The sequence below is a fragment of the Neoarius graeffei genome, chromosome 5 (assembly GCF_027579695.1).
Source record: "Neoarius graeffei isolate fNeoGra1 chromosome 5, fNeoGra1.pri, whole genome shotgun sequence".
Classification (NCBI taxonomy): Eukaryota; Metazoa; Chordata; class Actinopteri; order Siluriformes; family Ariidae; genus Neoarius; species Neoarius graeffei.
This window is the reverse complement of record NC_083573.1, coordinates 37613440-37638648: the sequence shown is the minus strand read 5'-3', so window position 1 is coordinate 37638648 and position 25209 is coordinate 37613440. Positions and strand designations below refer to the sequence as shown.

The following is a 25209-nucleotide window of genomic DNA, read 5'->3' as shown; positions in this document are numbered from 1 at the left end:
CTTCGAGACTTTTGATATCTCTTCTCTTATATATTGGAAATATTGAACTTAACCCGGGACCTGATTTTAATGTTTTCCTGCCGACTCTATTGCACCTCTGGGGACTGTATGCTCATTATGTAAACTGTTACAGACTCGGTTTATTCAATATAATGCTACAAATGCAAAGTTTGTCCCCTGCCGCAAATGACCTTCTTAATTTACCTCAAAACTTTATAACCCCGATCTCTTTACCCTTAACCTCTGATCCACATTCTGACACTGGTATTGTTAAAACACGTAGAACATCGCGTCCTAAAAAAGTACCAACAACAATATGTCAGCTTGGAAGGGTCCGAGGTCTTAAAATCTGTCATTTAAACACACGAAGTCTAGCCCCTAAATTAGATGAAATTAAAATCTTGCTTGAGCAGTCTAAAGCTCATGTAATGGCAATTTCTGAAACATGGTTAACATCCAATATCCCTGACTCATTTCTTTCGATAGATAATTACACTCTGTACCGTAGAGATCGCACTGATAAAACTGGTGGCGGAGTCGCTATTTATATACACCAGAAATATGCGCACTCTATCATACCATTCGAAATGGAATCAGAGTCATTACAATTAGTTCTAAAATTAACTTCGCAACACGCGATCACAATTATTGTTACTTATAAACCCCCAAATGTCAGTGCAACTGTCTATACAACGCAGCTTATGAGCATAATTAAATCAGTCACTACGAAAGAGCTCATTATAGTGGGTGATATTAATATGGATTGGCAGGATGGTTCCTCAAAACCGTTAAAAGCTGCAGCACTGAAGCTTGGTCTTCATCAATTAATTAAAGACCCCACCAGATATAGTAAAAGCCGTAGTTCAGTTTTGGATCTAATTTTGACGAATCAGCCTTCTAAATATGGAATATCTGGAGTAATAGATGCTGCGATTTCTGATCACTCACTCATTTTTGCTATAAGGAAAAATATTAAGTCCCCAAAAAGTCATATTCCCCAATTATTAACAAAAATACCAAACTCTAAACTGCCCCAGTTTAATGATGAAATTAGTAACATCAGCTGGGATTATGAGTTATCCTTGGATAACCCTGACCAAATTTTATCCCAATTTCACACCAAAATTGAGACAGTACGCGAAAAGTTCACCACTGCTGTTAAATTGCATGTTCGACAGAGGAAACTACCATGGGTTAATTTAGAACTAGTACAGCTTCTTAAGCAAAAAGCTGCTTCTTTAAAAACATATAGATTAAACAAAACAGCTGAAAGTAAAAATGATTTCATACTGATAAGAAATAAGTGTTCCGCTGAATTGCGTAAGGCAAAGGTGGCCTACTTTAAAGATCAAGTAACTCAAGCTGCCTCTAATCCTAAAACATTATGGCGGACACTTAAAACTATTACAGGAGACAATGTAAAGAATAAGAATACACATTTTCAGATTTCTTTTAATGGTACACTTATCTCTGATTCAGAAAAGATTGCAAGAGCTTTTAATGATTATTTTGTTACATCTGTGAAAGAACTTGCATCTAACTTTGCAACTCCCTCTCATCATATTGGTGTTTCTTCCCTAACACCTGATCAGTTCTCATTTGTTGAGATCACACAGGATGAACTGCTTAAAGTAGTGAATTCCTTGAAGAACTCTCATTCTTGTGATATATATGGTTTAAATACTAGCTTTCTGTCTACTCATGTTAGCACTTTCATACCTCTGTTCCATCACCTTATAAATCTCTGTATTAGGTTGTCTACCTTTCCTTCTTATTGGAAAACTGCCCAAATCATTCCAATCTTTAAATCTGATGATCCCACTAGTATATCAAATTATAGACCCATATCAATCCTTCCAGTAATGTCCAAATTACTTGAAAAAATCCTCTGTAATCAACTAAGTTTTTACCTTGAAAATGGAAACTGGCTTAATGACTCCCAGCATGGTTTTCGTGTCAAGCGATCAACTATGACGGCACTATTATTATTTACAGAACACATAAGACACTCTTTAAACAAAGGCCATATAACTGGTGCTATTTTTATTGATTTTCGTAAAGCTTTTGATATTGTAAACCATCAGATTCTGTTGGACAAACTTATCTCATTTCAGTTATCTTCTTCTGTGATCTCAATGCTGTCTTCATATCTCACTAATAGGTCACAAGTTGTTAAGATTGGTCATGAAAGATCTGACTCTTTAGAGTGTAATATGGGTGTTCCCCAAGGTAGTATACTTGGTCCGTTACTTTTCCTGCTGTATATAAATGATCTTCCTTGCATTTGTAAATTCTCAAACTGTTTGTTGTATGCCGATGACACTGTTATTATTTTTTTTCTGATTCTGACCCTAACACTATTAATTTAAAACTATCATCTGACCTTCAGCATCTTCATGATTGGCTGGAAACAAATCATTTAACCATCAATGTCAAGAAGACTGAATGTATGTATTTTTATTCCCAAAGGAAAAGCCTGTCCATCTCTGTCCCTATTACCCTTTCAAATCAAAACCTTGTGACCACAAAAACCTATAAATATCTTGGTGTAATTTTGGATTCACATCTTACTTACAGAGAACACACAATTAAGTTAGCAAGTAAAGTTAATCAGAAGCTATATGTTTATAGTAAGATCAGACCATATTTGTCACCCTCAGTATCACACACATATTTACACGCAATTATTCTTTCAACATTATCTTATTGTCTTCCTATTTGGTCTCTCACTACAAAAGAAATCACAGAACCAATTGCTAGATTATACAACAGAGCATTTAAGATCCACCATCAACTTCCTAGTTGGACACATCACTGTACTGCACTCACCCACTCAAATGCTCTTACTTTTCAGAACTACATTAACACCCATGCTATGACATTTTACTTTCAGCTACAATCAAACTGTCCCATAGCTAGTCTTGCTGTGTTCCTTCCAACAATTAACATGCAACAGGGGCGGACAACAAGATCAGTAACTAGGGCACTTCTTACAGTGCCAGCCTTTAGAAACACCTATGGCCAGCGATCATTCTTTCATACTTACACTAAAACATGGAATGATATTCCACATCACATCAGAATAACACCATCTATTACTCATTTTAAAAAGGCTTATATATTTCTTTTGCTGAATAGTTATACTTGCAACCACTAACACATCATACATACTTACACACACTGACATTATTCAAAACCTTAACTGATTTATGTCTGGGTAATATTGTTTTCTTTTGTTTACTTTTATCCTTGTCCCACGTTTTTGTGCTGTTATTGTACTGTATTGTGGTGTCTATACTTGTCAGTCTGGTGTTGGTGTTTTGTACTCCTGTTGTTTTATGTGCTGCAGAACAGGAACCTGCTGAAAATCAGCTGAAGCTGAGCCAGGCCCTTTAAACTGTAACTGTCTGTTACTTTTAAAAATTCCTGTATAATAAATGAAATGAATGAATGAATGAATGAAAAACGTCGCACAGAAAGGCCCCTGCTGGCAGCTGGGCCCAGAACCTTCTTGCTGTGAGGTGATAGTGCTAACCACTACACCACCGTGCCAAAATGGGAGTAAAATGGCAAAGTCAAACCATTAATTTATCCCTCTCCCCCAATGTGACCTGATAACATTTTTTTCCAGCTCCATGGGGAAATGGAACCATCAGATTTGTGTTGTGACCAGCCGTGATGTTGCTGATGGTCACGATAGTGATATTGCGATGGAACTACTCATAGTGCCTCAATGTAAAGCAATCAGCGGCAAACTCAAAACAACAAGCAAACAGTAAATATAAGCAAAAATGTTATGAATAGCCTTTGCTTGAATAAAACAAATGTTCAGAAACAGGAAAGAGAACGCTCAACAGAGACGTGATGCCGCTCGACTGGTGCCATGTTGCTAACTAGCTCATGTCTCAGTTTGGGGTTTTCAGAACAATGGACTTGCTGCATTGGGACTTGTATGTCATGTGTTTCGCTTGTATCTCACCTGTTTTACACATCTTGCAGAGGTTCACGCTCTGTTGCATTCGTTAAATACAGTCAGGTGGGAATACACGATATCCGTTACTTTTCTGTTATTGAGGACTGAGTGGGAAAGAAAATGTATCTGTTCCATGTTGTGTTTACAGCGGCATGGTAGTGTAGTGGTTAGCACTGTCGCCTCACAGCAAGAAGGTTCTGGGTTCGAGCCCAGCAGCCAGCAAGGGCCTTTCTGTGCGGAGTTTGCATGTTCTTCCCGTGTCCGCGTGGGTTTCCTCCAGGTGCTCCGGTTTCCCCTATGATTCAAAGACATGCAAAGAGAGTCCCATATACGTTTTCGTACATTGGGGGAGTGCCTGTTAGAGAGCACACTCGTCCTGGGCCATCGGCATAGTGAGGTAGGGTGGCCAGTTCCTTTCCTTGCCGCCCTTAGCTTCCCCAGTGTTTCCACCAGGTCCCCATTCACTGCTGGGTGGACAGGGAGCGAGCCCCAGATCCCCGTCGAGCCGAGGCTCAAACCGGGGATCGTTCGCTTAGCGGTCAAGCGCTCTAACCACTTGGCCACCTGCGCTCCCCAAAGACATGCAGGTTAGGCTAATTGGTGGCTCTAAATTGACCGTAGGTGTGAATGAGAGCTTGAATAGTTGTTTGTCTCTGTGTCAGCCCTGTGATGATCTGGCGACTTATCCAGGGTGTACCCTGCCTCTCGCCCATAGTCAGCTGGGATAGGCTCCAGCTTGCCTGCGACCCTGTAGAACAGGATAAAGTGGCTACAGATGGTGGATGGATGTTGTGTTTACTTCATACAATAGTGGGTTTCGTATGTGAAAGGGGCTTGAGTGAACATTTTTTTTTTTTTTTAAATCCGGCTTTGTCTAACAAGCTTCCAAGGCACAGGCCAATCTGATAAGCTCTAGTAGGTGGAATCTGTGAATTAGCATTACTAATGCAATACTATCAACAAGTTATTATTTAAAAATGTCCTACATTTATTAATCTGTTTAGTCCAGTAATATGGAAGCTGGTGTATTGATGTATTTTTAAAGGTGCCATAGAATGGAAATCTGTTTCCCTTGGCCATAGTTAAGAAAGAACTGTTCGGTACTTGGAACTGACATACCGTGAACCTCAAAAACTGTTGTCTCCTCTTTCAAATGCAAATCCTGCCTATGAAAAAGAGGGCAGTAAAACAGGCCTACAGCATCCAAAATCCTGGAGTGTTTCATAACAGTCCAGACCCATTAAAGCTGCAGCAGGTAATCTGTATAAAAATAAAGTTTTGTCATATTTGCTAAAATTGTCACTACATCCTGACAGCAGTACATGACACAGATCATCCGTGAAAGAATCAGGCTCCTGTGCTTCCACCTAGTGCTCCTAATGCCATTTGCAAGAATCCAGTGTGCCCAAATCAAGACAACCAGAGTCAGGAGGAGTGCTTACAGTGTCAATTACTGCTTGTGCACATGTTGTAGTCAGCCCCCTCCCCACGCATTCGCTCACTCCTGAACACCTGAAAGGATTTTTGGTATCAGACAACTTCAGTTGCCATGGTTGCTAGCCTGCATGTGAACTTTAGCCTTCTCTGTAGGGAGGGGCTTTGGAGGCAGGACTGGAGTGCAGCGGAGAGGGAGGGGGATGGACCTGGAAGTTCATCTCATCTCATTATCTCTAGCCGCTTTATCCTGTTCTACAGGGTCGCAGGCAAGCTGGAGCCTATCCCAGCTGACTACGGGCAAAAGGCAGGGTACACCCTGGACAAGTCGCCAGGCCATCACAGGGCTGACACATAGACACAGACAACCATTCACACTCACATTCACACCTACGGTCAATTTAGAGTCACCAGTTAACCTAATCTGCATGTCTTTGGACTGTGGGGGAAACCGGAGCACCCGGAGGAAACCCACGCGGACACGGGGAGAACATGCAAACTCCGCACAGAAAGGCCCTCGCCGGCCACGGGGCTCGAACCCGGACCTTCTTGCTGTGAGGCGACAGCGCAAACCACTACACCACCGTGCCGCCCCAACCTGGAAGTTGTACTTGTTCAAATTTTCAAGCTAAGTCCACCCTTTTCCCAATCCTACTGACTTCAGTTTTAATATTCACACCCCAAAATTTGCATACACCAGCCCATGTTCTGGCCCAGGCTACTTCCGTTTCTGGCACAGACGCCAGTGGCTCCATTCTAAATTTCCTTCCTGATCAATAAAGTATCTATCTATCTATCTATCTATCTATCTATCTATCTATCTATCTATCTATCTATCTATCTATCTATCTATCTATCATGGATCTGCACAGCTGAAATGTCAACAGTTCTACAGATACTGTGAAGAACAAAACAACGACAAACTCACAGAAGGAATTCCCAGCTGTCGTCCTGGAACAAAGCAATGCTGCACCAGAGAGCTCATGGTGCACTAATGCAAACTTTGGAGACATGGCTTTTGACTGGAATGAGCTCCTAAACATCAGCGGATTAACCCTGCAAAATAAAATTCCAGACTCTGCATGCATACCCACCGAAATTGTCCAAAAAAACCTCACTGAGATAGTCCCCAGCTGTTCTCCTGGAACAATGCGATGCCGCAAAATGACGTTCCTCCTGGAGCATTTTATAGGAGACGCCATGGAGTGCTTGCATGGCCTTTGGAGACATCAGCCATAATATTTTAACCACTGACAGTTGATGTGAATAATTAACAGTTATTGCATGAAATCGAGTCGGACATGAGCTGATAATCAACGAGGCATGTAGCACCAAGTTGTCTATAAGCCGTGTACGACGAGATTGAGTGGAATAACTGTTTTATTCTATCCACATTCACTGGATTTTGAGAAACAGGGCATTTTTATTTGTATTTTTTTGCAAATTCGAGCAATAAAAACTTGATACAAAACGGGTGACAAAATCATTTCCGCTTAGAATGTAAACAAACCGGCGAAATGACAGTAGCAATTTGTGGAAAATGCTGTAATAATAATTCTTGAGAAATAAAAAAAGATACGTTCTTTCCATCAAATACTTTCATTCCATATTTTCCTGCTTTTTTGGGTTTTGTTTTCGAGTCGAGTTTTTATTTCGTCCTCCGTTGGTTCAGCAACATGCGCCGCCATTTTGTTTTTCTCTACTCATGGTATATGAGCTGATAGCCTAGTAGTAGAGTAGCCAATCCGAGTATGCGATTGCTCATATCCAGTGAATGTGGATAGAATAACATTGATCTTATTACAATGGCACCTTTCAAGGGATGGGGTATATTAGGCAGCAAGTGAATCGTCAGTTCTTGAAGATGATGTGTTGGAAGCAGGAAAAATGGGCAAGCATGAGTATCTGAGTGACTTTGACAAGGGCCAAATTGTGACAACAGGGTCTGAGCATTTCCAAAGTGGCAGGTGTTGTGGGGTGTTCCTGGTATGCAGTGGTTAGTACCTACCAAAAGTGGTCCAAGGAAGGACAACCTGTGAACTGGTGACAGGGTCACAAGCACCCAAGTCTCCTTGATGTGTGTGGAGCAAAGGTTAGCCCATGTGGTCCAATCCCACAGAAGACTAGGATGCACTGTGGGAAGAAGGCAAGCTGGCAGAGGCAGAGTGATGCTCTGGGCGATGTTCTGCTGGGAAACCTTGGGTTCCGGCATTCATATGGATGTTACTTTGACATGTACAACCCACCTAAACATTGCTGCAGAGCAAGTACACCCTTTCATCTAATCTCTAGCCGCTTTATCCTTCTACAGGGTCGCAGGCAAGCTAGAGCCTATCCCAGCTGACTACGGGCAAAAGGCGGGGTACACCCTGGACAAGTCGCCAGGTCATCACAGGGCTGACACATAGACACAGACAACCATTCACACTCACATTCACACCTACGGTCAATTTAGAGCCACCAGTTAGCCTAACCTGCATGTCTTTGGACTGTGGGGGAAACCGGAGCACCCGGAGGAAACCCACGCAGACACAGGGAGAACATGCAAACTCCACACAGAAAGGCCCTCGCCAGCCACGGGGCTCAAACCCGGACCTTCTTGCTGTGAGGCAACAGCGCTAACCACTACACCACCGTGCCGCCCAACACCCTTTCATTACAATGGTATTCCCTAATGGTAGTGGCCTCATTCAGCAGGATAATGCACCCCGACAGGCTGCAAAAATTGTTCAGGAATGGTTTGAGGAACAAGACAAAGAGTTCAAGATTCCCCAGATCTCAAACCGACTGGGCATTTGGATATATTGACGGATAAAAAAGATTAAACATAGAATGACCATGATTAGCTGTCTTTTATTAATGGCATATAGTGGAAAAGACAAGGATAGTGAAATAATTCTCCAAAGTATTATGTATATAGGCAATATATATATGTAATAATATAAGAATAATGATATTTGATGAAAAGGACTAATGCCAAATTAATCAAATGTAACCAATATCATGTACTTAAAATAAAGTAAATACAGATAAATACAGATCTAAAATCTAATATCGAACAAAATTTTCCAAACTTACAGCTCATTATGAATCTATAAAGCAAACAGGTTATAGCTTGATTTTAAAAACATGTACGGCGAATGTATTTTGGCAGCTCCTGTAACCGTTTGCATTATTTACACATTAGCCGTATCACTCATTCTGTCGGGTATGTTTCAGTCCATTCTTAAAGTACTATGCACTAGTAACAGTATAAGAGCAGCCAGTACTACTTTATCTACATTCATCTAACTGGTTTTCTTTCAAAATTACCTGAAAAGTGCCTCCTGCAGTTACTCAGTGCACTGTGGTCCCTGTAATATTTGAACAATCCTATATATCACTTGTCATTAGTGTAGTTTATTGCATAATTTCTTTCAGAAAAAAAGTGCCTATACGTATATGAGATGGTGGTCTCAAGTGCAAACACCTCTGTCTCTCTCTCTGTGCCCACATACCCAATTTTAAACCCATTCAGTTTTTTCCCTGAATCATATTTTCCCTCTTTTGTTTATAAGATATTTGAGTTGTTCAGAAGGTGTTTCAGTTCCAGATCTTCAGGAAGCTATCCCAGGATCCTGTGCAGCAAGCCATTCCATCAGCCGTCACACCGAGGCAGCTCACTCGGTTATCGTGGCCTGACAGTGTTCCTGCGGATAGAAATCCAACATTTACACAGAATGATAATAGCATAACATTCGTAATATATTAATAATATACACTACCGTTCAAAAGTTTGGGGTCACTTTGAAATGTCCTTATTTTTGAAAGAAAAGCACTGTTCTTTTCAATGAAGATCACTTTAAACTAATCAGAAATCCACTCTATACATTGCTAATGTGCTAAATGACTATTCTAGCTGCAAATGTGTGGTTTTTGGTGCAATATCTCCATAGGTGTATAGAGGCCCATTTCCAGCAACTCTCACTCCAGTGTTCTAATGGTACAATGTGTTTGCTCATTGCCTCAGAAGGCTAATGGATGATTAGAAAACCCTTGTACAATCATGTTAGCACAGCTGAAAACAGTTGAGCTCTTTAGAGAAGCTATAAAACTGACCTTCCTTTGAGCAGATTGAGTTTCTGGAGCATCACATTTGTGGGGTCGATTAAATGCTCAAAATGGCCAGAAAAATGTCTTGACTATATTTTCTATTCATTTTACAACTTCATCTCATCTCATCTCATTATCTCTAGCCGCTTTATCCTGTTCTACAGGGTCGCAGGCAAGCTGGAGCCTATCCCAGCTGACTACGGGTGAAAGGCGGGGTACACCCTGGACAAGTCGCCAGGTCATCACAGGGCTGACACACAAACAACCATTCACACTCACATTCACACCTACGGTCAATTTAGAGTCACCAGTTAACCTAACCTGCATGTCTTTGGACTGTGGGGGAAACCGGAGCACCCGGAGGAAACCCACGCGGACATGGGGAGAACATGCAAACTCCGCACAGAAAGGCCCTCGCCGGCCACGGGGCTCGAACCCGGACCTTCTTGCTGTGAGGCGACAGCGCTAACCACTACACCACCGTGCCGCCATCATTTTACAGCTTATGGTGGGAAATAAAAGTGTGACTTTTCATGGAAAACACAAAATTGTCTGGGTGACCCCAAACTTTTGAACGGTAGTGTATGTATTGAGCTGCATCCCCTTTTATTCCATCCACATTCACTGGATATGAGCAATCGTGCGCTCTGATTGGCTACTCTACTACTAGGCTATCAGCTCATATACCGTGAGTAGAGAAAAACGAAATGGCGGAGCGTGTTGCTGAACCAACCGAGGACGAAATAAAAACTCGACTCGAAAGCAAAACCCCGTAAATTATCAAGTATTTAAAAGAAACAGAAATAGCTAAAAGAATATCATTTTCCCCCCAATATTTCCTGTTCCACACTCTAGCCCAGTCGGTGGTGGTAATGCACCTTTAAGTTGGTTTGCCAAATGTCAAAAAAACCCTAAAGAAGAAGAACCCCCCCCAAATACAAAAAAAGCACAAGAAAATATGGAATAAAAGTATTTGATAGCGTGGCATGGTAGTGTAGTGGTTAGCGCTGTCGCCTCACAGCAAGAAGGTCCGGGTTCGAGCCCCGTGGCCGGCGAGGGCCTTTCTGTGTGGAGTTTGCATGTTCTCCCTGTGTCCGCGTGGGTTTCCTCCGGGTGCTCCGGTTTCCCCCACAGTCCAAAGACATGCAGGTTAGGTTAACTGGTGACTCTAAATTGACCGTAGGTGTGAATGTGAGTGTGAATGGTTGTCTGTGTCTATGTGTCAGCCCTGTGATGACCTGGCGACTTGTCCAGGGTGTACCCCGCCTTTCGCCCGTAGTCAGCTGGGATAGGCTCCAGCTTGCCTGCGACCCTGTAGAACAGGATAAAGCGGCTACAGATAATGAGATGAGATGAGTATTTGATAGTAAAAACATATCTTTTTTTAATTTTCAAGAATTATTATTATTATTGCATTTTTTCACAAATTGCTACTGTCATTTTGCCAGTTTGTTTACATTCTAAGCGGAAATGATTTTGTCAGCCGCTTGGTATAAAGTTTTTATTGCTTGAATTTGCAAAAAATAAAAATGCCCTGTTTCTCAAAATCCAGTGAATGTGGATAGAATAAAACAGTTATTCCACTCAATCTGATCGTACATGGCTTATAGACGACTCAGTGCTACGCGCCTCGTCGCCTATCAGCTCATGTACGACTCGATTTCATGGAATAACTGTTAAATATCCAAGTGTTCCACATCCTGGTGTAGTACTGTAGTTCTAGTTTCTAGCTTCTTTCAAGATATTTTTCAATTTCCTGGTACCTAACTCTTGTTTATACATTCATTAATCTTAAAGTGCGTGCTTTATCCTGGTCAGAGTTGTGATCATTCCAGAGCCAATCTTGGAAACACTGGACACGAGGCAGGAACACACCCTGGATGGGACGCAAGTGTATCTCAGGGTTCCATGCAAATGCCGTAAACATTAACACCTGGGGGAAATTTAGCATAGCCGATCCACCTACCGGTATGTTTTAGTAGATTTAGGAAATCAGAGAACAGAACCCAAAGGAAACCCATGTAAATCTTAGCCTTTGTGGTTTTTTCTAATTGCATATTTTCTGGTTCCTAGCTTGTGATCAGTGATTATTGTTTTTTTTTTTTTTCCTGAATAAACAGACTCCGTTACATCTCCTCATGGCTTGGACACTTCCTACCAGTTTTGCAAAACTGAGTCTTGCCACAAAGCCAAGTAAATCATATTAGTCTCTTTGCTTGTTACTACTTCTTCCTCCTCCTCTGGCTTCTCTTTCATTTCCCCTCACTCACCCACTCTCTCAGTCTTCAGCACGTCCCAGATGTTGCAGGTGAAGTCATCATAGCCAGCCAGGAGAAGACGTCCAGAGAGTGAGGGTGCGAGGGAGGTGACACCGCTCATGAGGCCTGAGTCCTTGTAAGTGGTCAGCTCCTGATCACCACGGAGATCGTACAGTCTGCAAGACGAGTCGTCTGAGCCAGTGATCACTGCATTACTATTGGGGAAGAACTATGGAGGAAGGAAGTAGACTCGTTGAAATGTGCTTGAAATTGAAGACAATTAAAATTGTGTTTGTGTGCGCACACACGTGTTTGAGAATGAGAGAAAGAGACTCACCCCAATAGCATTTATGTCACTCTCGTGGCCATAGAAGGTCTGTTTGCATCGGCCTTCTCGTACGTCCCACACTTTGGCTGTGTAGTCACATGATCCTGAAACAAAAAAGTTAAAATCTGGAGACATAGCCAGTGACATGCAGTCACCAATGTGGCCAGCAAAAATGGTCTTCTGTGCCCCAGTCTCGATGTCCCAGAGACAGCTAAGGAAAAATGAAAGATGATCATTAATTTTCTCAGTATTGACCTTTACATTGTGGCAAAAATGATCGTTAATGTAAAGATGTTATTGTAGTATCTGTTTGGCTCCTATTTGTTGTAGGCAATGCAGAAGTGCAGAAGAATGACATGCTCACCAGGTACAGTCTCCAGAGCCGGTGATGATCTCGGTGTCACTCAGGAAGCGACAGCAAGACAAATAGCCTAAGTCGTACAAAAAGAACAGGGGAATTAATTCATTTTTCATTCATTTTTTTTATCTTCCTCATATTTGAAATACGGGCGGCACGGTGGTGTAGTGGTTAGCGCTGTCGCCTCACAGCAAGAAGGTCCGGGTTCGAGCCCCGTGGCCGGCGAGGGCCTTTCTGTGTGGAGTTTGCATGTTCTCCCCGTGTCTGCGTGGGTTTCCTCCGGGTGCTCCGGTTTCCCCCACAGTCCAAAGACATGCAGGTTAGGTTAACTGGTGACTCTAAATTGACCGTAGGTGTGAATGTGAGTGTGAATGGTTGTCTGTGTCTATGTGTCAGCCCTGTGATGACCTGGCGACTTGTCCAGGGTGTACCCCGCCTTTCGCCTGTAGTCAGCTGGGATAGGCTCCAGCTTGCCTGCGACCCTGTAGAACAGGATAAAGCGGCTACAGATAATGAGATGAGATGAGACATTTGAAATACATGCCACAATACAGGTCTTCTAGTTATGTTGTGACATAAAAAGCAAAGTTATTACCTTGGCTTTACAGTGGATATAATTTGAGATCTAATAACAGTACTGCAAACTCTCAATAGAAATGTTTATCTGTATATAATTAACAGTTATTCCATGAAATCGAGTCGTACATGAGTTGATAGCCGATGAGGTACGTAGCGCCGAGTTGTCTATAAGCCGTGTACGACTTGATTTCATGGAATAACTGTTTTATTCTATCCACATTCACTGGATTTTGAGAAACAGAGCACTTTGGTTTTCATTTTTTGCAAATTCGATGACTAAAAACTTTATACAAAACGTCCGACAAAATACTTTCTGCTTAGAATGTAAACAAACCAGTGAAATTTCAGGAGCAATTTGTGAAAAATGCTATAATAATAATAATCCTTGAAAAATAAAAATAGATACGTTATTATTATCAAATACTTTTATTCCATATTTTGTTGCTTTTTTTGTGTATTTTTTGGGTTTTGTTTTCAAGTCGAGTTTTTCTTTCGTCCTCGGTTGGTTCAGTAACACGCTCTGCTATTTTGTTTTCCTTCTTCTTCGGGGTTTTTAATAGTTGGCAAACCAACGTAAAGGTACATTACTGCCACTGACTGGGCTGGAGTGTGGAACAGGCGATATCGGGGGGACTATATTCTTTTAGGTATTTCTGTTTCTTTCAAATACTTGATAACAAACTGATATATCTGACTTGATGTGCGCAGCCATTTTGTTTTTCTCTACTCACGGTATATGAGCTGAAATCCTAGTAGTAGAGTAGCCAATCGGAGCGCGCGATTGCTCATATCCAGTGAATGTAGATAGAATAAAAAGATTTATTCAGGTGTTTGCACCTGTATGTGCCGCCAGCTCACGTATGACCTTAATATTGCCATCTTTTGGCATCAGGTTGTAAATGGAGCACATGTTATCCAAACCCCCACATGCCACCAGGTTTCCCGAGGGGGCGTACGCACACGTCATCACCCACGAAGACTTCAGCGGGATGGCGTTCACCTGGAACACGAGTGCAGAACAAAGTGTCAAATGTTCAAATTCATCATTTCACTGATTCAACTTGCAACACAGTGTTTGTCAAAACGTGTTTCCTAAAACGTGTTCCATGTATTCTGTGTGTATTTATATTTAATTAGATGGTGTAATGATTCATAAATCATACATCATAAAGATTTACGTTTTTCCTGGAATCCTGGATGTTTATCAGCTGTTTTCTCTACACAATCTGTTTTCTATGTGCCTTTAATGCTGTTAGGCTTCGAAAAAGGTCCACACGGTATTGTGCAAAAGTCTTGGCACCCTGTTTTTTCATACAAACTTTGTTATAGATTTCTATTTTATGACTTCTACATTATCGAGTCAGTGCAAAAATATTTTAGAGTCCAAACAGTCGTTTTCCAGCACAAATTAAATGTCACAGAAAAAAAAGTTTGTATCTGAGCAGCATATTACATAAGAGACCACTTTTCAGATTAAAAAAGAAAGCATAATGAAGGCTGCTGGGTTTTGGTGCAAAATTAAGAAGCGAGTGTGACAGTCAAAGAGTCCAGAAGAACTGTGGCTGGTTCTGGAAGATGCTCAGTAAAACCTACAGCAAGGTTCACATACTTTTTCCACTCACAGATATGTAATATTGGATCATTTTCCTCAATAAATAAATGACCAAGTATTATATTTTTGTCTCATTTGTTTAACTGGGTTCTCTTTATCTACTTTTAGGACTTGTGTGAAAATCTGATGTTGTTTTAGGCCATATTTATGCAGAAATATAGAAAATTCTAAAGGGTTCACAAACTTTCAAGCACCACTGTAAGTCGAGTCCATGCCAAGAAAAAAAAATTAATTGAACTCTACAATTCTACCATGAAGAGTCATGAAATATCCAACCAGAATTCTGCCAGAAGCTTGTTCATGGTAAACAAAAATGTTTGGTCAAGGTGAGTCTTGCGAAGAGACATTTTACCCAAATATGAGGTGTGCTGTATGTATAATTTTGACACTGTGTTGATTTCAGAAAACCCAAAGAAAATTAAAACTTTTGCACCAAATTCTAGTGTTTTTTTGGTTATTAAAGCTGTACGCTGTACAATCATTCTACCACAGAAAAAGAACAGTTCAAAGAAATCACTGAAAGCCCAAATATTGCCATGACATTCATGTCACTGTATGTAAACTTCTGACCACAACTATACAGTACTGTGCAAAAGTCTTAGGCACCCTTTTTTTAAAATACAAACTTTGTTTTAGATTTCTATTTTATAACTTCTACATTATTGAATCAATACAAAAACATTTTAGAGTCCAAACGTTTGTTTTCCAGCACAAAATTAAATGTGACAGAAAAAAAAAAGTTTGTATCCGAGCAGCATATTACATAAGAGACCATTTTTCAGATTAAAAAAGAAAACATAATGAAGGCTGCTGGGTTTTGGGGCAAAATTAAGAAGTGAGTGTGACAGTCAAAGTGTCCAGAAGAACTGTGGCTGGCTCTGTAAGATGCTCAGTAAAACCTACAGCTCATTTCCTTATCAAACTGCACTCACTGTACCTCAGACTACTATTTTTTTTAAAAGCAAAGGGTCGTCTCACACCAAATATTGACTTTGTTTTATTTATTACTAGCAGGTTACCTGGCGTTGCCCAGGTTTTGCAAAATTCTGGGTTGCCCGCGGACTTCCATGTCAAATTTGGTGAAGCTCCGTCGAGAAATGGTGATGTTAACCCAAGACAAACAAAAATCCAAACATCCACCACCCAGGGGCCCACCAGGGACCGCCTGGGGCCCAAATATGGAACTTTTGAGCTCTGCCAAATTGTGGCTATCTCCTGTACCTATGTGCCAACTTTAGTGAAGATCTGTCGAGAGCTTGTGTTGATAAATGTAATGTGAAAGGCATTGAGGGACGGGGTGGGTGGGTGGATGCTGTGACCTCCACGGACCTCCCTGGGGCCTATACACGAATTTTGTTTATATCTGCAAAATTCCAGGTCATCCCCGGACCTACTTGCCAAACTTGGTGAAAATCTGTCGAGAAATGGCGACGTTAGCTCAAAACAAACAAACTTTGCCACTTATTATATAGACGGCTTACTGCTTACTGTTTATAGTATTTTTTTTAATAATGAAACATTTCATTTCATTATTTTTAATCCATTTTTTTGCCCTACAGCATTTCTTTACATGTGCCGAAGACTTTTGCACAGTACTGTACATACAGCACGTGCATGGTTCCTGACTTTTATAGCATGGGATTTAAATTATATATTGTATGTGTTTGATAATGCAATATGCATTTTTAAATCTTTTTTTTTTTTATAAGTGGCAAAATATCTTTTTAAAACAATTCTGTGAAATAATATCATTTTGATAAACTGGTATGTGAAAAAACGTGAAATCCAAGTTAAAAAAGACTCGTAATATGCAAATTAGCACATTTGTCATTATCTTTTAAAAGAAATTTGCAATACAAAAACATTGCACTGACATAGACTTTTTAAGTCGTTTTATTCTGATATGCAGAACGTAGGGTGTGATGCCTCGCCTTGCCTTGCCTTGCCTCGCCTCGCCTTGCCTAACTACTCTGCAGTCACTTCATTCCCAATAGTTGGGATTGATATAGATGTAGAGTTAGATGCCGAGTACCTTGTTGGTGCTGTGGGTGTCCCACACGATCAGTTTGCCATCCTGAGACGCACTCACACAGAGTCTGATGGATAAATACAGAGCCAAAAAAAAAAAAAGTGAGAGTCTATAGAGACTATATCACAGTGTATGTGTTCAGTTATAACTAATTTATGACACTTGAACAAGGCTAATAGTCCACCATGCCTGCTGACTGATCCTTATCAACAATATCAGCGTGTCAGAGCATTAATCCAGTTCCTCAGTCACATCTTTCAGTATGACTCTTACAGAAAGTCTGATCCGATGCAGCAACACAGCAGATTGCTGGCAGGTATTTTTGTATTTCAGTGGCGTTGACAGATTTGTGTGTGTACATACTTTGAATCTGAGGCCCAATGCATGGCGTAGACCTTGCCCAGATGTCCTCTCAGTGTCTTTCTGGATTTGAGTTGAACTTTTCCCAGTGCTGCTGTGCCGGAGACTTTATCCTGCAGTGTGGTGTCCTGCACTGCTTTACGTGCCTCCTGTAGAGGTCAAGGGTCAGAGAATATGTTCACGATGATAAACTGATGTTAAATAAAGGCACTGTTGCAGACTACTTCAAGGTACTGACTGCAAAGTCATATGAAATTTTCACATTTTTTTTTTTTTAATCGTGCATGGCATTTTCCTCCGTCTCGTAAGAACAATATCATGCGGACGAGATGTGATCATTTTGATGTGCTGAGGGTCGCTTTTCTCAGTTTTGGGACCGTTTTCCTACCTCTTGAGGTAAACAGTATGGCCCTAACAGAAACAGCCGAACGCGAGGAGCTTGAACTAATTAGCATAACTATGGAACTGAGTCACACCGAGATGGCGACGCCTGGAAAACATCGTAACTCTGCATCGACATTGGAGAGTTTTAAGTCGCAGGGATGTAATTTGTGGTTGACATTCGCAAATTGATCCATGAAACAAAAGACGAATCTATCTTTTCTCAGTCGCTGCTTTTGTGTTATCGCTTCTTTCTCTGTCAGATCAAAACATTAGTTGTGTAACTCCATATTCGCTACCGTAGAGTCGAGCCTATGTGTTCTAAGGCTAAGATAGCTAAGTGCTAGCTAGAATGATTTAAGTATCTGTCCAGAAAAACGATGTCATCTAATCTTGCTCTATCTTACAGTTGCACTCACTAGGCAGGCTTTCCTTTTCTTTTCTGCTAGCAGGAGAGCGGAGTCCGCCATGTTTGCCCACGCTGACTTGTTTTGGTTAAAAGTAGGTCAAACACGGGCGGCACGGTGGTGTAGTGGTTAGCGCTGTCGCCTCACAGCAAGAAGGTCCGGGTTCGAGCCCCGTGGCCGGCGAGGGCCTTTCTGTGCGGAGTTTGCATGTTCTCCCCGTGTCCGCGTGGGTTTCCTCCGGGTGCTCCGGTTTCCCCCACAGTCCAAAGACATGCAGGTTAGGTTAACTGGTGACTCTAAATTGACCGTAGGTGTGAATGTGAGTGTGAATGGTTGTCTGTGTCTATGTGTCAGCCCTGTGATGACCTGGCGACTTGTCCAGGGTGTACCCCGCCTTTCACCCGTAGTCAGCTGGGATAGGCTCCAGCTTGCCTGCGACCCTGTAGAACAGGATAAAGCGGCTAGAGATGATGAGAATGAGGTCAAACACGCCCCACGGTGGTCACATTATTGCCCACTTGCTTCGGCAATCTCCGGAATCGTAAAATGCAGGACGCTTTTTATCTTGGCAAAACATTTACACATAGGATACACGATGTGTGTGTGGAGCAGTGAAACATCTCGAAACTTCAACAGCAATAGAACATTTTGCCCAGAATTCAACCCCAAAACTTGTAAACAAAAGCAAAATTTGTTAACTCCAATCAAAATTGCGCTGAAATTTTTTTTTATTATTCAAAATAAGCTGATGTAACCTACAAGAACACGATCCTGTCATGTAGATGTGCAATTATTGGTCAAGTTCAAAGGCACAATGGTGACTCCTTGGCAGTGCGAGAATTTGAACACGCAATCTTCTGGGTACTAGTACAGAACCTGCTGCTGTCAAGAGCCAAGTCATGATTTCCAAACATGCCTGTACCATGACCTGATGTTATATTCTATAGCAGTTTAATGTTAAAATTAAGACGACTCGCTGCATGTGTGTGTGTGTGTGTGTGTGGTGTTGGAGAGTATAGTTTGGACTGGTGGTACTAACAGAGATCTGGTTCTTGAGGTTCTCAATCTCCTTCCGAAGTTCTGCCATTTCACCCATGGCAACAGTTGTCAGGCACAGCCACCAACGAAGACGAACAGGAAGTGAGATCAGGTGAGTGAGCAGACTGATTTCTGTGAGGACATGATAAAGGGTAGAAGTAAATAAATCGAATACATTTCAGTGAAATAAATCCTTTTCATCTCAGTGTTTTATTATAGTACAGTATATAGTGTCACTCTATAGTCCTCACTGCTATCGGAAGGTCACGTTTTATTGAAACCAAAAAACACTCCCTCTCCCTGCCTGAGGTGACCATTTGCAATTCAAACTCTTCTCAACTGGTTTGCAAATGGTCACAAATAAGTATGTACGCAAACATACACTGATCCAACCACATGTCCTCAAAACATCAATAACATTTTTAAAAAATACACAAAAAACACCAATACACACTGATTACAGTCATAACCCATACCCCTTTGGGTTTTATTTTTTATCTCCAGTACACTTCCCAAAGCGTCATATTCATTTATGTCTTCCAAGCAGCGATAAACACTTTCAACATCACTATTACTGTGGAATTCAGTTTACACCTCATTCATACATACATAACAGAAAAGTTATTCATGTATCAAATAAAGTTACACAATGATTTGAAACCAAGTTGATTCGTTCTGAAGGAGTGCCATTTATCTATTTAAGCATTCGAAATCTTGAACTTTCGAAAAATAATTTGAATTACATTCCTCCAGCATCTTAGAATAGAATGAAAATATCCAGAAAGAAGAAAAACAACACAGATAACACTCGACTTAGTAGGTTATTATAGCAAAATCTTACCTTATAAAGCGAGGTCACTTTTTCTGCTATTGCCGTTTAAATGTGTGAGTGTCTCTAGTGAGCTCTTATGACCAAATGACTTTGCCTAAAATTTGTTTGAGGAGGGGGAATGGGAGAAGGTGCAGGCCGGGTCAGAGGGAGGGAACTGCTCCGTCATGGACATTAGTCAAATGGTGTCATTTTACATCTTTTTCAAAAGTGGACGCGAGTGCCATACTGTATGTCCCGATAGTGTTTTGTGCCATTTCGTGCCCTTTGGTGTTCATCCAGGTTAGCTTCGAATAAAATATGGAAGGTGTTTTCAGTATGTTGTGTACAGTAGGGAGTCCAGGAAACGGAGATGGAGAGATGAGGATTATTGGACTAAAGAGCAAGAAAGAGATGATGGTTGAGAGTGCGTTTAAATCCAGATTGGTGAGATTTTAAGGGAAGCCTTTTGGCTCAAATCTGCTCTTATATGATTACAGACTGCTCTTTGCATCTGGATAAGAGCTGAAAGGGTGGAGAGAGAGAGAGAGGGGGAGAGAGAGAGAGGGAGGGAGGGAGGGAGAGTGGGGGAGAGAGAGAGAGGGAAAGAGAGAGAGAGAGGGAGGGAGGAAGAGAGAGAGAGTGGGAGAGAGAGAGGGAGAGAGGGAGCAGGAGAGAGAGTGGGGGAGAGAGGAAGAGAGAGAGAGAGGGAGAGAGAGAGGGAGAGAGGGAGCAGGAGAGAGAGAGTGGGGGAGAGAGGAAGAGAGAGAGAGGGAGAGAGAGAGAGGGAAAGAGAGAGAGAGGGAGGGAGGAAGAGAGAGAGTGGGAGAGAGAGAGGGAAAGAGAGAGAGAGAGAGAGAGGGAGAGAGAGAGTGGGAGAGAGAGAGGGAAAGAGAGAGAGAGAGAGGGAGAGAGAGAGTGGGAGAGAGAGAGAGTGGGAGAGGGAGAGAGGGAGCGGGAGAGAGAGAGGAAGAGAGAGAGAGAGGGAGAGAGAGAGAGGGAGGGAGGAAGAGAGAGAGTGGGAGAGAGAGAGGGAAAGAGAGAGAGAGAGAGGGAGAGAGAGAGTGGGAGAGAGAGAGAGTGGGAGAGGGAGAGAGGGAGCGGGAGAGAGAGAGTGGGAGAGAGAGAGTGGGAGAGGGAGAGAGGGAGCGGGAGAGAGAGAGTGGGGGAGAGAGGAAGAGAGGGAGAGAGAGAGGGAAAGAGAGAGAGAGGGAGGGAGGAAGAGAGAGAGTGGGAGAGAGAGAGGGAAAGAGAGAGAGAGAGAGAGAGGGAGAGAGAGAGTGGGAGAGAGAGAGGGAAAGAGAGAGAGAGAGAGGGAGAGAGAGAGTGGGAGAGAGAGAGAGTGGGAGAGGGAGAGAGGGAGCGGGAGAGAGAGAGGAAGAGAGAGAGAGAGGGAGAGAGAGAGAGGGAGGGAGGAAGAGAGAGAGTGGGAGAGAGAGAGGGAAAGAGAGAGAGAGAGAGGGAGAGAGAGAGTGGGAGAGAGAGAGAGTGGGAGAGGGAGAGAGGGAGCGGGAGAGAGAGAGTGGGAGAGAGAGAGTGGGAGAGGGAGAGAGGGAGCGGGAGAGAGAGAGTGGGGGAGAGAGGAAGAGAGGGAGAGAGAGAGGGAAAGAGAGAGAGGGAGAGAGGGAGAGAGAGAGAGAGGGAGTAGGAGAGAGAGAGGGAGAGAGAGGGAGTAGGAGAGAGAGAGAGAGAGAGAGGGAGAGGGAGGGAAGGTGTGTGGGTAAGGGGTTCGTGAGTGTGGCCTAGACATCATTTGAATCCTGGACACTGTCCACTTTGACTGACCTTTCATTACTGTAGAAATCTGAGACGCAGCTCGCACCTGACCTTCGCACGTTTGTTTCCTGTCAAACTTCATTTCAAACATCACCAGTAAAATCAGGTTATTTTACTGATTTTCAATGATTTAACATGTTCGGATTTCGGTTTCAACATTTTCAACACAGCAAAAAATAAAAGAAGTTTACTAAAGTGTACTAAACTTATATTTTTTGTCATTTGGTGTCAATAATCAAAGACTCCGTAGCTTCATATATATTAGTTTTAAATGTGATAAACAATTGGTCATTGTTGACACACGAAACAGAATATAATAGAAGTGTAATCACTTACCTCCTCCTCCTCCTCCTCTTTCTCCTCTTTCTCCTCGGTTATATGCTTTTCTGTATATTTGTTCTTGTATTTATATTTCCTTTCCTCTTCACTTGTTTTTCACATCACACTGTTCCACCCTGAGCTGCTCTGCTTTCCACTCGTCCTGATCTCTCTTGCCTCTCAGCTACTTCTGTGCAGGACAGATGATGTTTGTAGGGGATGAAATGAGCTCAGAGATGATAGGATAACGCAGAGGATGCTGTGAGTGAGAAGAGAAGGAGGGATATTTGCCTGAGAGGAAAAGAGAAAGTCAGGAAAGAAGCCGTCAGGTTGAACCACCTTGAAACCGGAGCTCATGGGAACAGATGATTTTTTTTATCTCGTTTTTCAGGGCCTGGTGGAACCATCAAGAAAGATGAAAAGCAGCGCAATGCAAAAGCATACAGTTAGATTGCAAAAGATAAATGCCAAAAAATAAAAAATACCAGGGACCGTTAGACAACAAGCAAGACATGGTTCATAAGGTGGTCATGGTAAGCCGGAAGACCTACACCAAGCTCTACTGGGAAAAAATAAAATAAAACAGCACCTGCATGGGTGTCCCGTTTGCCCACAGTTTAAGGGTCCAGACCCCGTAGGCTAAGGTTCACAGGTCACCATGTCACAGCCAGGTATGAACTACAGTCAATACCCTGACCACCAGACGAAACAGAAACGTGAACACAAAAAAAGATGTTTTAAAAACCCTGATCCAGGAGGGATGCATTTGCTGCTGACTTGAATACGTCCACATCTGGAGTGGTGGGGAATACAGTTGTTGGGAGTGATTTCCACAAACAGCTGGTCCTGGGAATGTAGGGTGAGAGATATTTTGATATTTTGTAAAGTTGGATTTGAATACTTGCAACCAATTTGCTGGTGGCACACTTCAACACATTTCCATGATGCGTCAATTGGGAAACTGATATTTTATTTGTAGTCCATAGGTTCTGATTGGCAGGAAAGTGATGTGTGGGTTATGACTATTTAAATTCTCCCAAACACTACTTAAGACAAACTGCACAGCACTAGATTAGAAATATTCCATCCATCCATTATCCATAACCGCTTATCCTGTGCAGGGTTGCAGGCAAGCTGGAGCCTATCCCAGCTGACTACGGGTGAGAGGCAGGGTACACCCTGGACAAGTCGCCAGGTCATCACAGGGCCGAAACATAGACACAGACAACCATTCACACCTACGGTCAATTTAGAGTCACCAGTTAACCTAACCTGCATGTCTTTGGACTGTGGGGGAAACCGGAGCACCCGGAGGAAACCCACGCGGACACAGGGAGAACACGCAAACTCCGCACAGAAAGGCCCTCGCTGGCCACGGGGCTCGAACCCGGACTTTCTTGCTGTGAGGCGACAGCGCTAACCACTACACCACCGTGCCACCTGATTAGAAATATTGATTGTTTGTAATTCAAAACAAGCAATTCATCTCAAACTACATGGATATTTAAGAAGAACTGAAGTCATTTTTAAACTTGCTTCATTTCTTAATATGTTATTCAATTACGGTTTTAGTAACCTTATATCGTGACTCGTATTGGCAGTTAATTGCAATTAAATATTATACTTATCGGCCTATTCGGTTTTTAGCCGTGTTGAATTTAGTTTGTTTGGTCCACGGCAGGCGTCGCTTATCTGCGGCGATCTTCACGAGACTTGTGCGAGACTTCGAAACGTCAAGTGTCGGCCAGGTGTCAGTGCCGCCATTTTGAAAACTGTTTTCCAAACGAAGTATTGCACAAAAACGAGTTTAAATGACGATTCCTGCCTACTTTTTTCAAACTTTCCTGATCGCTATCAAAACAAACAAAACTTTCGGCTTGATTACATCAGCCTTCGAAAGAGGGCGCGCGCGTCTTTTGACAAAGTCGGCAGATGTTGGTCGCTTTGATTTCCGCTGTATGTTTTACTTCCGTCCTACGATGTCTCGCACAGGTCTCAACGAATCTCGTTTACGGCCGTTGCTTTGACATATGGACTGATATATTACGGAGCATATTTCAAACACGAACTCGCTATAGCAGCGACAAAATAGCGATCAAAAATGCGTTCCGATATTTAATAAAATGAGAGAAATAGAATTTTGATCATAAAAAAATTTGCCTTCAGTTCTCCTTTAATACCAATGAAGACTCAAAGTATTTAATAACAGGGTAAGTAATTAGTATTTAAATGTTACAAACCCCCCCTTTCATTATTTTCATTTGAATACGGATGTTTTTGAGGACCCAGGCCATCTGTGCCACTTATCTTAGTGGACTAAGAAATAAATTCGTAGAGTTCAAATCACTGCATGGCAGCAGTTTAGTATTCACCACTCGCCATGTGACTCACTCATAAGCAAAGCAAATGACTCAAGCGTGTCTTTTTGCATCTTCAAGATGGCAGCGCATGCACACACACCGTGTCCTCTCTCAACCTGTCTCCGCTTGACTTGACTTGATCTTTGAAGAGCTTTCATGACATCTTTGTTCTGTACCTATAAAAAATTATATATAGGGTTTTAGTATTTTCTCCAGTATTTTGAAGAAGGTATGGAGGACGAACTTTGTACGTGCCCTGTGCTCTGTGCAAACTTTAGAATTTGTCATTTGTTTAACAAAGCTTAGAAAGTTGCCAGTTGAGACACAGGAGATCCTGCAATGATTTGGGTGTGTTAGATATGGTTGGATGCAGAGGAAGAAGCACACTCACATTGCTAATTAACACCCACAGTTCTAAATAAAAGATTAAGACAGGAGCGACAGATAAAACTCAAAATGAAAATAACTGCTTAAAATGTTTCATGTTTTTTTTTTGCTTGCTTTGCCAAACGAAGCAGTAGCTATTTATAATATATACTGCAGTCCTGTTGAAATTCTTCATGATCAGCATTTTGTCATATTATTAACTTCAAAAGAGAGAGGTAAAAAGAGATGCTGCTGAGGGAATGTATAACATGAGAATGTGATAACTCGAACGAACATTTTTGGTGGACGTACCTCAACATTATATGAAACACGGGCGATTGCTCTAAGACAATGAGGGAGGCTCAGCCTCCTCTAAAAATGACGAACATCGTGTAGGATGAATTGCGCTAGGCTTATGTTATAGCCGACCTTATAACATTGCTATTTCAGATCCAGAATCATAGAAATATATGTGCTCAACCCAACTACAGTGCGAAATCATTCCTTATAACTTTAATGTGCGCGTGAGTTTTTCCCCCTTGTGACAGCGCGATGCAGCCCAGCCTCAGTGGACTTCAATGGCATTTGGGAGCTATGCGCTTTTCAATCTCAAAATGCAAGATGATTATTGGACAAATACTGCGAAAATGCCCGCCTACGGACTCCCAGCCTCACATGGGAGGGACATGGCAGTTTCCGCGAGGAGACTGGTGATTGGTGAAAGCGGCCGGA

The 25209-nt window shown here is 42.1% G+C and overlaps 1 protein-coding gene across 1 annotated transcript; it reads right to left on the bottom strand.

Annotated features, from left to right (window-relative positions):
- Positions 1-8477: 8477 nt before the first annotated feature.
- Positions 8478-19757, bottom strand: gnb3a (guanine nucleotide binding protein (G protein), beta polypeptide 3a). Its single transcript, XM_060920493.1, has 9 exons — positions 19691-19757; positions 18851-18981; positions 17027-17172; positions 16667-16730; positions 13860-14022; positions 12450-12516; positions 12095-12296; positions 11770-11986; positions 8478-9096 (listed from the first exon to the last, which is right to left on the bottom strand). Exons 2-9 carry the CDS (start codon positions 18905-18907, stop codon positions 8990-8992), a joined length of 1023 nt encoding a protein of 340 aa, XP_060776476.1. The 5' UTR covers positions 18908-18981; positions 19691-19757; the 3' UTR covers positions 8478-8989.
- Positions 19758-25209: the final 5452 nt, after the last annotated feature.

Excerpts from the sequence above, each read along its gene's own strand:
- gnb3a (XM_060920493.1), bottom strand. The coding sequence starts at position 18,907 with ATGGGTGAAATGGCAGAACTTCGGAAGGAGATTGAGAACCTCAAGAAC. Across the intron at positions 17,173-18,850 it reads ACCTCAAGAACCAGATCTCT|GAGGCACGTAAAGCAGTGCA; the intron begins GTTAGTACCACC and ends TGACCTCTACAG. Across the intron at positions 14,023-16,666 it reads ACACCCACAGCACCAACAAG|GTGAACGCCATCCCGCTGAA; the intron begins GTACTCGGCATC and ends CTCGTGTTCCAG.